We start from the raw sequence: 13,311 nt of genomic DNA, 5'->3' as shown, positions 1-13,311 counted from the left end.
TTAAATACTATCATGAAATGCATTTGAAACATTAGATAAATATAATAAAATTTGGTTAAAAAGACTAAATTCATGTATTTTTAAAAATAAAAGACTAAATTGGTCAAAAGTTTTGAAGAGTGACTAATTTTAAATTTCACTAAAACTTAAAAGATCAAAAACATATTTAACTCTTAATTTTAATACTTTTTTTTTACCACATATAACGTTTGGTTTTGAAGAACAACAAAAACAGTGAAGAAGAAACAATTTGATTCAATTCTTTATTTTCAACAAATTAAGAAGAAATTATCCAAAAAGAAAAAACTCAATAAAAATTTAACTTTGATCCATTTTTACCTTTTTAATCAGACAAATAGTTATAAATTGCCCCTATATGGGGTAAGGAAGATGAGAAGTACAAAAGGGAGCATTTTGAGTGTTTAAAACAACACTTGTTTTGTATTTCCCTTTGTATTCCATTCCATTCCATAGTCCTTTGCCTCTTATAGAGTTACTTACTTTACACGCTGCAGTGTCCTAATTTATGCAAAAGAATCTGAGGCTATGATTTAGAACTTGTGGGGGTTGGAAATATTTTCTTCCTTATCAAATGACCATTTTTTTTGGCACTACAATATACATCAATTATATATAGTCTCACTTTTCAAGCCAACCAAAAAGATTGACCACAAAATTAATGCCCATCTGTTGTTGTCACTGCCAAACTGTTATCTGTCATATTTTGATATGCTGTTTGCCTGTGATTAATCTCTTTCCTGCACATAAAACATACAAAAATCAATTCAGACTTTAGAGAGAAACAAGTGTTTAATCATACTCAATCACCAACTAGTAGGGACAAATGGAAAGTTGTAACACTACTTTAGTATTTAAATGCCATTCCTACAAATAATGCATCACACAGAAAATGTAAGAAATTCTGGTTGGTTTTATATTTTTAATTTTTTCTTAGTTTTCTATTCTCAAAAGTTCATGTAAGAAACACTGAGCAATTTTTTTATTTCCATTTTCATTTTTTCCCATAAAAACTTCAGAAAGTAGGAATCAAAAGGTAAGAAAATGAGTCCTTCGGTTCTTCAAATGTATTAAAGACTATCAAAAGAAAAGGTTAAATATATGGATAGAATTTGGTTGGATAAACTCAAGATATGTATTTCAGAGAATTTTTCCTTAAACTAAAATTAGCTTCTGCATAGACTAATTTACATTAGCTTCTCAAAAATCTGATTTTAACTTTTTCATAGATTAACTTTAACTCATGAACAAATTGATTTCTTTTGTTCTAGTTTTTTTCATCTAAAAGTGCCTATGGAGAAGTTTCCTCCAACAAACCCTTGTTCAAAAACCAGCTTTCATTCAAAAAACTAGAAAGTTGCAAGATATTAAACATCATTTCTTTATGCTCAACTACTAATTAAGCTATCTAGTTTTATAATGGAAAAAGAATAGCCACAGTAACAACATAAAGATCCAAAGGGCACAGATGAAAAGCACTTTATAAGCTGCAAAGGGAAACCCAGATTTGGTGTTGTGTAAGAGTATAATAAACAAGTATCAGATTGTAAGAAAAACCTGAGACATTGCCATAGTGCATCATAATGAAGAAGACCAACAATTCTCCTCTTTCTTTCTCTATTCTGATCTCCACCACGTTTAACCACTGGTAATTGCTTAATGCCCTTGGCTTCCATCAACTCTTTGGCCATAGCCAAGGTAGTATTGGGATAGCAGGTCAAAATTCCTCGCACTCGTCCACGATAGCTCATCCCTCGAGTACAAACAGAGGAAACAAGGCATGTGTTTGACTGTCAAATATCCAATTTGAATTATCATTAGAGATTTGCAACAATGGAACACAGACAGTATAATAAATAACATCTTCAAGAATAAATTAGTGAAAATCCTATCCTAGAAGTATAGCATGAAGATCCAGACATGAATTTCAGTAATGTATTTTCTCAGCAGTTCATTTAAAAAAAGCAGTATTAGAACTCCAAAATCTTGAAGACAGTTTTCTAAGTCCAGTTTGTTGCAAAAAAGTATTCAGAAAATAGTTTTTGCCAACATTTGTTTTTCTTTTGCAGGAATTATACAACTTAGAAAAAAAAATGTTTCTATAACATTTTACAAGCAGACATGGCTCTCAAAAAGATAAATAGCAGGGGCATTTTCTACATACATCCACAACCACTAATCCACTCTTCAAAGGGTCATGAGATTCCTGAGACAGACACCTTCTTATGTCACCATATGTCAATATTCCTTCTAGAAAATCTTCTTTATCAACTACCAGCACACAATTCTGCTGGCTGTCATGCATCAATTTTATTGCATCTTTCAGGATTGCAGATGACAAAACCTTACAATATTGTTTCGACATTGCCTGAGAAACCTGATAACCAATAATAATAGAGTCAAGGCAACAGGATTTACAGATCAAAAAACAAGATAAGAAATCAACAGACTGCAGAGCTATCACCGAAAGATTGACAACGGAAATCATCAAAAGGAAATGCGAAAAATCTTTTTCTCAACCTGAAGATTGTCAAGAAGAAGTTCCTTGTCAATTGTTTCAAGATCAGCGCCATCCCCAACAACATGGAGCTCTAAATCATTCCCATCATTAACTTGTCTCCAGTTACCCTCATTATCATCTCCAGCATGTGAAACTGGAGAATATCCTCTTAATGAGCTACTTGCATCGGGTGTATCACTCTCCTTCGCCTGGTTTGTCACTGAAGGAACCCATATTGCCAATCCAACAGCTGCCTGAGGGCAAGATTCACAAAGACAAATATGAGAATAATAAAATATAAGCAATTTTCACTACATTAAAAAGATGACTAATTTAAAAGTTAAGGGAGATGGGAAACCTGAATAAAACAAGGTTGAGGTTCAAAGTTAAAGCCACAGGTTCTGACTGATATAAAATACTACATGCATTTACAATGGTAGAGTAGTTGAAACAGAAGTATTAACGCTAATTACAAATATCTGCTATTTGGGCAAATTTCACAACAACTAAAAACTTGAATAATTTATCCCTTGCTAAAATATGCAAAACAGCATCACTCAATCAATGCTCTCTCTCATTCACATAAGTCGAGATACCAAACATGGATGTTGAAAAAGAAAATACTAATTTCATTAAGCAACTGCGGCATTATGAGTTGTGTGAAAAGGAAAGAAGGTTGCATCGAAAAGAGAAAGTCGCCAACATAAGTAATAATGCCTACACATGAATTTGAAGTAACAGAAAATTATGCAATTCTTCTGTAACTGCATAGATGAAAACGATAATATACATTTCAACTTCATATCGAAACACAACAAAATCATAAAGAAAGAATTTCTCTTGCGACGGTGTAATATAAGATATATGGAATTATGGATATGACGCTGGAATTGTGTCAGTATACCAATCATCTCTAATAATTCAGCTGCCAAAAAGAAAGAGATTTACACTAGACACTTCTTTTTTACAATTGAGATTGACTCATCTTTCTTAGTCGTAGAAACTTGCAGAACAGCGGAAAACTACACATGCAACAAACTGCAATTTTCTTATTTTGCTAAGAGAATTTCAGTGAAGGGTTACCATGAGTGGAAGCAGTATCCTATAATCTTTTGTCAGCTCGAACAGAAGTAGAACTGAAGTCAAAGGAACAGAACAAACAGATGCTAATGTAGCCGCCATTCCAACCTGCAGAAGTTAGACTAACTTGTAACTATCGAATCTTTATCAGTCAAATGAATATTACTGTTAGCATTAACCCATTACAAGAAATCCTTCCTACACTGGACAGAAAGCCAGCAGAAGAAGGATCTCCAGCAGCCTCCCAAAACTTTGCATTTTGCAGTGAGATTTTAAGAATAATAAATAATTGAAAATATTAAAATAAAATAATTTTTTCTTTTAATGTTAGAATTTATTTTCAAAACATATAAGAATAAAAAAAAGAAGAAATAAAACAATTATATATAATAAAAAGAAGAAAATATTTGAGGACTCAATATTTTAATATTTCAATGATGAAATTATAAAAGTATTACTTATCAGCTTTTTATTCATTAAAATAATTGTTTTTTATTCTACATTTTACTTTTCTTTTCTTCCTTATCAAACAATTTAAAAAATCATCTTACTTTTGATTCCTTTTCTTTACTTCTCCTTTCATTCTTTTCACTTTCTTCCCCAAACCAAACATACTCTTGCAGTATAGTCATCTTACCAGAGCATATGCCGGGGGCTGAGCAACAGCAGCATTTCCAGGAATTGCTGAATTAATAACTTCAGCGGAAAAGCCTCCAAATACAGCACCAGCTGCAGCACCTATCATTAAACTTGGTGCATAAAGACCACCAACTAGCCCAGATCCCTTGCAAAGAGCTGTTGCAATGACCTTAGAAACTACCAATTGAGTTAGAAGCCATATTCCAGGGGCTGAAGCACTCTTTCCAGTACGTAAAATTTCTTCCACATTTGTGAAACCCCAATACAATATTCCAGGATATTTAAGAGCAATAATCCCAGCCCCGAAGCCACCTAAAGCAGGGCAGACCACAGTAGGAATGCCAAATTTATCCTGAATAAACTTAAAAAATTTGGTGAACCAAGCAACCAAACGAGTCATGGCCACACTTATAACACCACAAAGCATTCCCAATATCAGGTATAGAGGTAGCTCTGCAAGCAACATCATGATCACATATCAGACTCAAGAATCATGGTAAGGTTCTCTTCTATTGAAAAACAAATAGTTGAGCTTAATACTGGTAGACAATAGAGCTTATGTACATGGAGCATAGTCAAAAACGTTTCAGTTCTATACAATGTCATCAAGGCTTTTTTGCATAAAACATTTCAAAAGACGAGAAAAAATAAAGTAAAATAAATAATTCTATTTGTGTAAGAGAGAGAGAAAAGAGAAGATAATGAAAATTGTTTCGCAATTATGACACATACTCAACCTTCATGAATACAAAAATACCAGACAATTATTAGTTACTATATTTAATGATACATTGACAGACATAATCCACATCTCTAACACTCCTTCTCAAGACATATATGTCATACGGGTTAAGTATGGTACAAATTGAAGGCAAATCACAACTGGACAACCATACTTAGATGCAGTTGTGGAAAAATGAAGTCCCATATTGGTAAGTAATACAGAACACAAGTGCATATAAAGCAAGGGAAGGGATGTCAAGTCGAACTGGTCAAGTCATTTTGGACAGACAATCCTATTCGAGTTGAAGTCAAAATCACAAGATCTGTCCTCACACTTCACCACATAGAAAAACTTGCATGGCCAGATCACAATTTCCAACATATTATTATAGAGTTGCATTTATACATTGACTAGTGGCCTATTTATAAATGTTATTGAAGTTTTTTGGCAAAAATACTGGATAGAATAGTTTAAGTTATCTTTTAAGAAACTTTGCAAGAGTTGTTTTCTGTTGTATCTGTCAGTGAGAGTCCTAGGGTGGACTTTATATTGTTTGGTTATCTCTCTCTTTGTACTTTTGTTGCAAGATACACCTCTCTCTCTCTCTCTCTCTCTCTCTCTCTCTCTCTCTCTCTCTCTCTCTCTCCTGCCTCATGTGCAGCTTCTTCGCATGGCTCAATCAAGGGGTGTGACATCCACACACCACCTTCTGGTCACCAAAGCAATGCCGTATCACTTCCTTTGGTTTTGTTTACCTTTCTGATCCATGTTTCAACCCTCTTTTCACTTTCCACTACTGGTTGAAGTGTAGAGCATGTTGAACACCTTGTGTAGTGGGTTTCTGTTTTTACCCTTTCCTTCCCCAAAAATGTTTTTAGGACCGTCCACTCTTTTTTGTGCCTCCCACAATTACTTCAGAAAAGCTTAATGGCAAAATTTATCTTGGTTTGCAGCTGTTAAGCTTTAGGTACTTGATCAAGGTTTCCGTGATCACTTGAAAAAGGATAAAAGTGAAATATCATTAAAAGTGTTGGAAGAAGCAAGATTTTCAACTTCGTGCTCTACTGTGGCAACCTGCGGAACCCAATATCTTGGGAACCCTGAGAACAGCTAAAATGTGTAAATCCTTTAGGAAGAAGGCTTAGATTACTATTGCAGAAGATATTAGCAACTTTAAGATTTTGCCCATAAACTTGTATCTCTTAACAAACAAATCATGACATGACATCTTTTGTTATTGAAGGTCAATATGTTGTTGAGGAGTTAAATATGTTCTTAGAAATTATTCTAGTAGATATTGGGTTTAGGATTTTGGATTTAGACTTAATAATTACTCTACCATACTCAGTTTTAATAATTATTCTAACAGGTACCAAGAAATGTGAAAGTCTTAGGAAGTCATAAGTATTTTTCATAATTCATATATGCAATACTTTCACCAAAATCTTCAAGAATTGTGCCATTAATCTCGTCAAAAGAATCAATAATATGAGATAATAGATGAGAAAAGGCACATATGATGACAAACCGAAAACTGCATGTATTAATACAAAGCAGGGTTAAAGAAAAGTACCAGCAGCAGATTTCAAATCATACTCGGGTATCGTAAAAGCTGATTTGATCCCCTGTAAAACATTTGATACAGTTGATGAGATAACAGAAGCCAATATAATCATGGCAGTTGTAAATGGGGGAGAGTTCTCTGCTCGGAGAGGCCTCAGCACAGTTTCAATAGCAAAGAAACAACCAGCAACTGGTGCATTGAAGCCTGAAGAGAAGAAAATTGAAAGCTAAAATTTGAAAACTGTATATAACAGTTTATTATATTTAATTCAAAGCTCTATATAAAAAATCATTCAGAAGCTGCTAAAGAGTATTGAGTAAACTTAATGCTCATCAAAAAGTTATTAAGGTCAGTTCAACTTATTTCCTGTGACATAACAGAAAGATTAAATGCCACATGGCTACAAACTTATTAGCTAAAACAATTCATTACTTATGAGATAACATCAACAACACATTTTTTTCATAAAAGAATAATTTAAGACGGGAAAGGGAACAGGAGGATCAATCACAAATCCTCTTAGGTCACAAGAAGGGAGGAGCAGGGGGGAAAAAATAGCTGATATAAGCACCCCAAGTTTCTTTTCTTGTCTGACCCTACCCTTTTACAACAGGTAACTAAATATTGAGCTGAGTGTTAAGCTAGAATTAAAAAGAATAAATGGAAAGAAACTAAAACCAACAATTCTTCTCCTCTTTTCTGGGACAAGGCCAGTTTCCTTATTCCCAAACCTCAGTCCATGGTCATTTTCAAGGGAATGGAGCAGTTTGTTCATGTACTTAGTTTTCTCTCAGTACAGTTATTTTTCTTTTGTTTCTTTAAGGGGGGAAGTTTAAAATTTCTCAACTGTCCATTCTCTTTTTCCTTACAAGTTTCTTTTGTAAAAAAAAAAAAAAAGGGAAAAAAAGAGAGATAAATCTCGGACTAGTTGTTAGAAAGGGCTGCATATGGAGGCTCTGAATAAAAGGCTGAGTGAAACTTAAGAGTGCAGCCATTGGGAAAATGCAGTGCTAGATAAGGATGCAGGAATTATGGGATGCCAAAGTGCCATATCAAAAAGTATGACATATTCAGTGGAGTAATTAAGTGGTTTTGTTCTCACCTATTGACACCAATTTTTTAAGGAAAATTTCAACATGTGATGGGAGCTAATCAGTAAAAGGAAATACCACCCTGTGAAGAATGGCAGTCGCAAGGGCTGGGATTTTTTCAGAAGATAGTGATCAGATATCCCTCTGCAATAGAAATGCTATACAGGGTATGTTCAGCTATGTTGTTACTATCAAGTGTCAAGCTATAGCAGTTGTCATTCTTCTTTTATGAAAAGAAAGAGTAGAAAAAAACTAATAACACATCATGTATACTGGGATATATTAAGGAAAAACTACAATGAGTACAAACATCTTGGCAGGCATATGGTGAACCAATAAATAAATTTCTCCTGTAGCAATTTTTCGTTGATTAAATCACCATTGAAAACATTCAAGGAGGTTTAAATAACCAGAATATGAAATGAACTGTTAAACTCCAATAGAGAGAGACAAACTAGGCTGAAACCATGTACATTTTAGACAACACAGATATTTTATTTATATTGAGAAAAAAAAAGAATCAATACAATAAATAGAGGAAATTTGATATCCTCTGACAATAAAGATATGATATATGGGAATAAATAAAAAAATCCTAATAATACATATATAATCTAGACATTCCTCGTTATATAGAATAGAATCAGCACCTTATTTTTATAATGATAACAATATTCCTTATTGTATGGGATTAGCACCTTATTTCTATAATTATAGCATGAACAAACATCAAATGCATTTTAAAAAGTGACTTTGACAATATTGCAGGCTACCTGACGAAATTCCAGCGGCTGCACCAGCAGCAACAAGTGCTATTTTCCTTTCTCTGTTGTGTTCCATTATTAGCGAGAATCCATTGGCACATGACTTCCCAATATCAACACTAGGACCTTCAGGCCCCAATGAACAGCCAGTACCTAAAGTAACTGCAGCCTGAATAGCCTTTATTGTCGGAAAGATTCCTGCAAGAAAATCAAAACCTTGTGTTTGAGAGGCCGTGGATTGCTTTATTTGGTCCAGTATTTCCAGTAAACCACACATCATTCCGACAATGACTCCTCCAGTGACAGGTATTAAAAGGATTCGATGCCATGTATCAGCCAATCTCTGAATACGAAGCCAGGCAGCACCCTCAATTGGAGTACCAGCCCATACCCATTCATGTATTATATGCACCTAGATTACCACATTCCAGTATACGTCAGATAAATCATCTTCCTCAACAAGTTTGGCAAAGATCGTTAGTAAAATTAGAATTTGTATAACCAGATAGCCCATAACCAAATGATTCCGGTGTTTGATGTATGATAGAAACAAAAAAAACAGGTATCAAAGATAGTTTGCCAACCATGACAACATAATTTATAAATGCCCAAATTCTCACAAGACAACATTGTGAATACAAAAGTCTACAACTACAAGCAAGCCTTTTTACAGTAGATGGGGTCGACTACATGGCTCAAATGATATCATAATGTTTGATTGTACTTGTTTCTCCTAAAATTTTTAGTAGTCTCCTTCTTCCTCTAAACACTAGGCTACCTCCATCTGAGCTATTTGCCTTACTGCTGCTTGTGTAGGAGTTGGTCCTCTACACACATGACTAAACCAACTAAAGTAATCTCAATAATTGAAGTAATAAACAAATAAAAACAGCTACAAAAAGACTTATAGATGATATAGCTTCCAACGAAGAAATAGAAGAAAAAGGGAACTTGTAATCATTTCAGTCAATCATAATTTATGCAGGGCAAGACCAAACTCACCAAAGCTCTAGCATATCATGTTTGTTCTTGGATTTTGCAAATAGATCAGAATGTCTGGCCAAAGAAAATATATATTACGTAGAAGCTAGCCAATGAAGAGGCAGACCAACAAAGCACATGATAGCAAATTTCCACAAGGATAAAAGCTAACAAAAATCCACAAAAACAAAAAAGATGCATACACCCTCAAGGCCACTCTGGTTGGGTGAAGTGTTCAGACACATGCTTTATACACCAGATAAGATAACTACAGCGTATATTATGGGTTGTCTAATTCATAAACCACCTCTACTTCTAATAATTTAAGACACTACTTACTTCAATTCCAAGTTTAAACATTATTAGAGAAATTCTTATGAACTTTGACAGCTCTACAATAGTTGCAGTCCAATAAGAAAACAAACAGTCTAAATAAGATCTGGGTTGCTGAAACACAAGTCTTACTAACTCTTTCTACTAACATTATACTATGTTATGTTTTTGTTCCTATCCACTGAGATCCACGCTATCATTACATCTTGCATCCATTAAATGAACTTGTATAACAAAAAGACAAACAAAGTGCAACCAATGCTAAGAACAAGCGAGCAACTCAAAATATGTTCTTTGGTGAGAGACTAATAACAGCAACCACTGTTAACCTTTTCATTAATGGATAGAGTTGACTACATGAATTAGATGACACTATTGAGTTCATCCATAAATCCACAATGGCAAGCATCTCAAAAACTGTTACCTAGTGAGAAATTAACAATGATGACAATCAATTACTTTACTAATGGTTGGAATTGGCTACATGAATTAGATGACACTATTGAGTTCATCCATAAATCCACAATGGCAAGCATCTCAAAAACTGTTACCTAGTGAGAAATTAACAATGATGACCATCAATTACTTTACTAATGGTTGGAATTGGCTACATGAATTAAATGGCACCATAGTGTTTATTTGTAGTCCACTATAAGCAACCAGCGCAAAAACAAGCTAAAATCCACTCAAGCAAAGCAACTCAAAAACCCTCCTTTAGAGAGAGATTAACAAAAGCAATAACCATCAAGCCTTTACCAACGAAAGGATTTGGGACACAGATAGAATTACCCCATTCAACGATAAATCATGTCTACGCACAAACTATAGACCTCTAAATCCTTCCTAATGGTTTCAACAATAGTTTTTATAGGTCTCCCTCTACATCCAGCAACTGGAATCATACTTGGCAAGCACCTGGCTCTGGTATATGTTTCTTGTAATTACCCTGTCCATCACGTGTTACATTATAATTAGAAGACTTCCTTTAAAGAGAATCCAACATGTACTAAGTGCCAACCACCTAAAGCAAGTGTGAGAGGGGAGGCATAGGCCATAGTGGCATGTTTATATGGCAGAATTGTGGCTTTCCACCAATCACCGTTATAACACAGCTAAGTGCTAGGTGAATTTTGGTAGGCAATACAGAGGGTTGGTGGAGAAAACTCCGTAAGTACCCAGATTTCTCGACAGATAATTTGACACAACGTCATGGTTTTTGGACTCTCTACGACCATAATTGCATCCACATTTGTCTACAAAGTCAAGGATCCCAGTTAAACTACATCTTAAAACCTTGGTAACTATTCATTTGACTATGTCCACCATCATGTGATCTATTAGTCAAAAATAACTGAGAGATCAAGATAAAAAGATAGAAACTTTGGCATACCCCTTTATTGAAAAAGGCAACAAAGAGGCCAGTTGTGAGTCCAATGAGGCCACCAATGAGTAGCAACGCCCATTCAGGAGGTGCACTGTCGCCAAGGACCTCAACAGAAGAATCAAGATCCACATCGTGGTGATGCCGGTTCTGTTCCCTTCTATCTCTATCCCTGTCTCTATCTCTATCTTCTTCCTTCTCAACGCGCTTTAAACTCTGTCGGTGACCCGGCAACCTTAACAAATCCCTCAAACCTTTGTTGTTGCTGTTGATGCCGCCGCCGCCGCCATTGACGACGGCCAATTCCGACCCTCGAGCTTCCACGTCATCCTCCGACAGCCCCAGAAGACGGCGCTGATCGTTCTCCGACATCGAAAAACTCCCTCAGATTCCTTCCACACCCATCAACCAAAGGCTCCCGCTTTCCAAAACCCACTTCTCAAATCGCGTGAATTCCAAAACCCGTGTCTCAAATCTCGTGGATTTCAAAACCCATTTGAATGGAGCCTAGGAGAAGGAAAGGATCTTGCGGAGTCACTGTTCCATGTGACGCATAAAATGGAAATGGCGTTAGGCACGTTTCCAATCACTTTGTTTTAGCATTCAATCAAAATCGAAAACACTGTTTGCGTCTTCTTTACTTCTCACAACACAACCTTCTCTGCCTTGTCTTCTTCCCCTCCCAGAAAGCGTGTTTTCATCAAGATTGAAAACAACGTCCACCCTTTTTTTTCATAATTTCCAATTTGTGGCACTTCAAAAATAGTTGTATAATAATTGGTACATAATTTAATTGTTATATAACAATTACAATTTAATAGTCACTCACAGTACAATGTTTTTGACATTTTTTAACTAAATATTAGAAAAATGGTGAGATATCAACTATATTCAAAACGTAACTTTAAATTTAAAAAAGTTAGTTTAATGATCTCTTTGCTGTATACATAAAAAAGTACATAACAACTAAATTATTTGAGAAACCACTATAATGTTGGAATAATCATTTATAAATGACCAATTAATCATATAAATAAGGTGTAATTACCAATTATGCCTACCTTCACACTCAATTAACATTTTTTCATAAGACAAGGATCGAACACATATTCATCCGATCTCAAGATATTCATCCAATCTTAAGGTAAGTGCACAACCAATCCAATCAATACATGTTTCGTGATAACTCTTATAAATCTAGCATTATATTATCACTCATAATAATCAAACATATTATTATTAAAATAATATTCCATTAAATAACACACAGGACTCAAACCTAAGTCCTCTTAACACAATTAAGTACTCTCAACCATTTGAACTCATTTTATTCCACATCATATAAGTCAGTATTAGATGTCATAAAGGCTCACACTGTCTGCGTTTATTAATTAATTAATTAAATTATTTCTCAGGTCTTACACCAATCTCATTGCCCATCTTTTAACACTAAAACATGTATGCTTAACACCATTTTCTCAATGACTATATCAAAGAGTTTGCAAGCTCTAGTAGATTGATATCTGACAAAAACCATAGCCTCACTTTTATCCTCGAGTTTAGTTCTTCATTGGTCAGGCACATGTTGAAATGTTAGTGATCCAAACACCATGAAATGACCTATTGTTGGTTTCACTCCAAACCAGTTTTCCAAGGGCACCTTTCCTTCTAATCTTTTAGTAGGACATATGTTAATGATATAAATAGATTATTGTCAAATGTGTCAAACGGTGTAAACAATTCAAATACAATCATAAAATGCGTTTAAAATGTCAAATAAATTTAACAAAATTTGGTAAGAATGACTAAATTCACGCATTTCTAAAGATGAATGATTAAATTGGTATAAAGTTTCGAAGATGGACTAATTCCAAAATTCATTGAAACTTAAGGGACCGAAAACATATTTAACCCTAATAAAAATTATGCTTTTAAAAAAATTTCCCTCTTAATATCACAGTTCAATTAAAATATTTTCCTTCATTTTAATAATCACAATAAAGTAAATAGAGTAGAAGAAGAAACCTTACGTCCAGTTGTTAATCTCTAAAAAACAAGATTAACTCGATCACTAAAATAAATCACAAATACAATCACATATAAGAAAGATTAGGGTTTAGAAAAAAATCTCTCTTGAAGCCACAAGAGATGAACACCTCCTTTGAGTCCCACAAAGGATGAAGACATCTCTCTTGAATCACACAAGAGATGAAGAAACACCTTCCTTGAACCACAC

General features: G+C 34.5%; 1 protein-coding gene across 1 annotated transcript; it reads right to left on the bottom strand.

Annotated features, from left to right (window-relative positions):
* Positions 1–307: 307 nt before the first annotated feature.
* CLC-F (chloride channel F) lies at positions 308–11,730 on the bottom strand. Its single transcript, XM_028083018.2, has 9 exons — positions 11,085–11,730; positions 8,390–8,792; positions 6,535–6,729; positions 4,236–4,690; positions 3,602–3,706; positions 2,539–2,772; positions 2,183–2,395; positions 1,576–1,808; positions 308–758 (listed from the first exon to the last, which is right to left on the bottom strand). Exons 1-9 carry the CDS (start codon positions 11,445–11,447, stop codon positions 677–679), a joined length of 2,283 nt encoding a protein of 760 aa, XP_027938819.2. The 5' UTR covers positions 11,448–11,730; the 3' UTR covers positions 308–676.
* Positions 11,731–13,311: the final 1,581 nt, after the last annotated feature.

The sequence above is a fragment of the Vigna unguiculata genome, chromosome 1, assembly GCF_037176805.1.
Source record: "Vigna unguiculata cultivar grain cowpea cultivar isolate G323 ecotype 2 chromosome 1, ASM3717680v1, whole genome shotgun sequence".
NCBI classification, from domain to species: domain Eukaryota; kingdom Viridiplantae; phylum Streptophyta; class Magnoliopsida; order Fabales; family Fabaceae; genus Vigna; species Vigna unguiculata.
The sequence above is the reverse complement of the archived record's forward strand: the minus strand, read 5'-3'. Positions and strand labels throughout refer to the sequence as shown.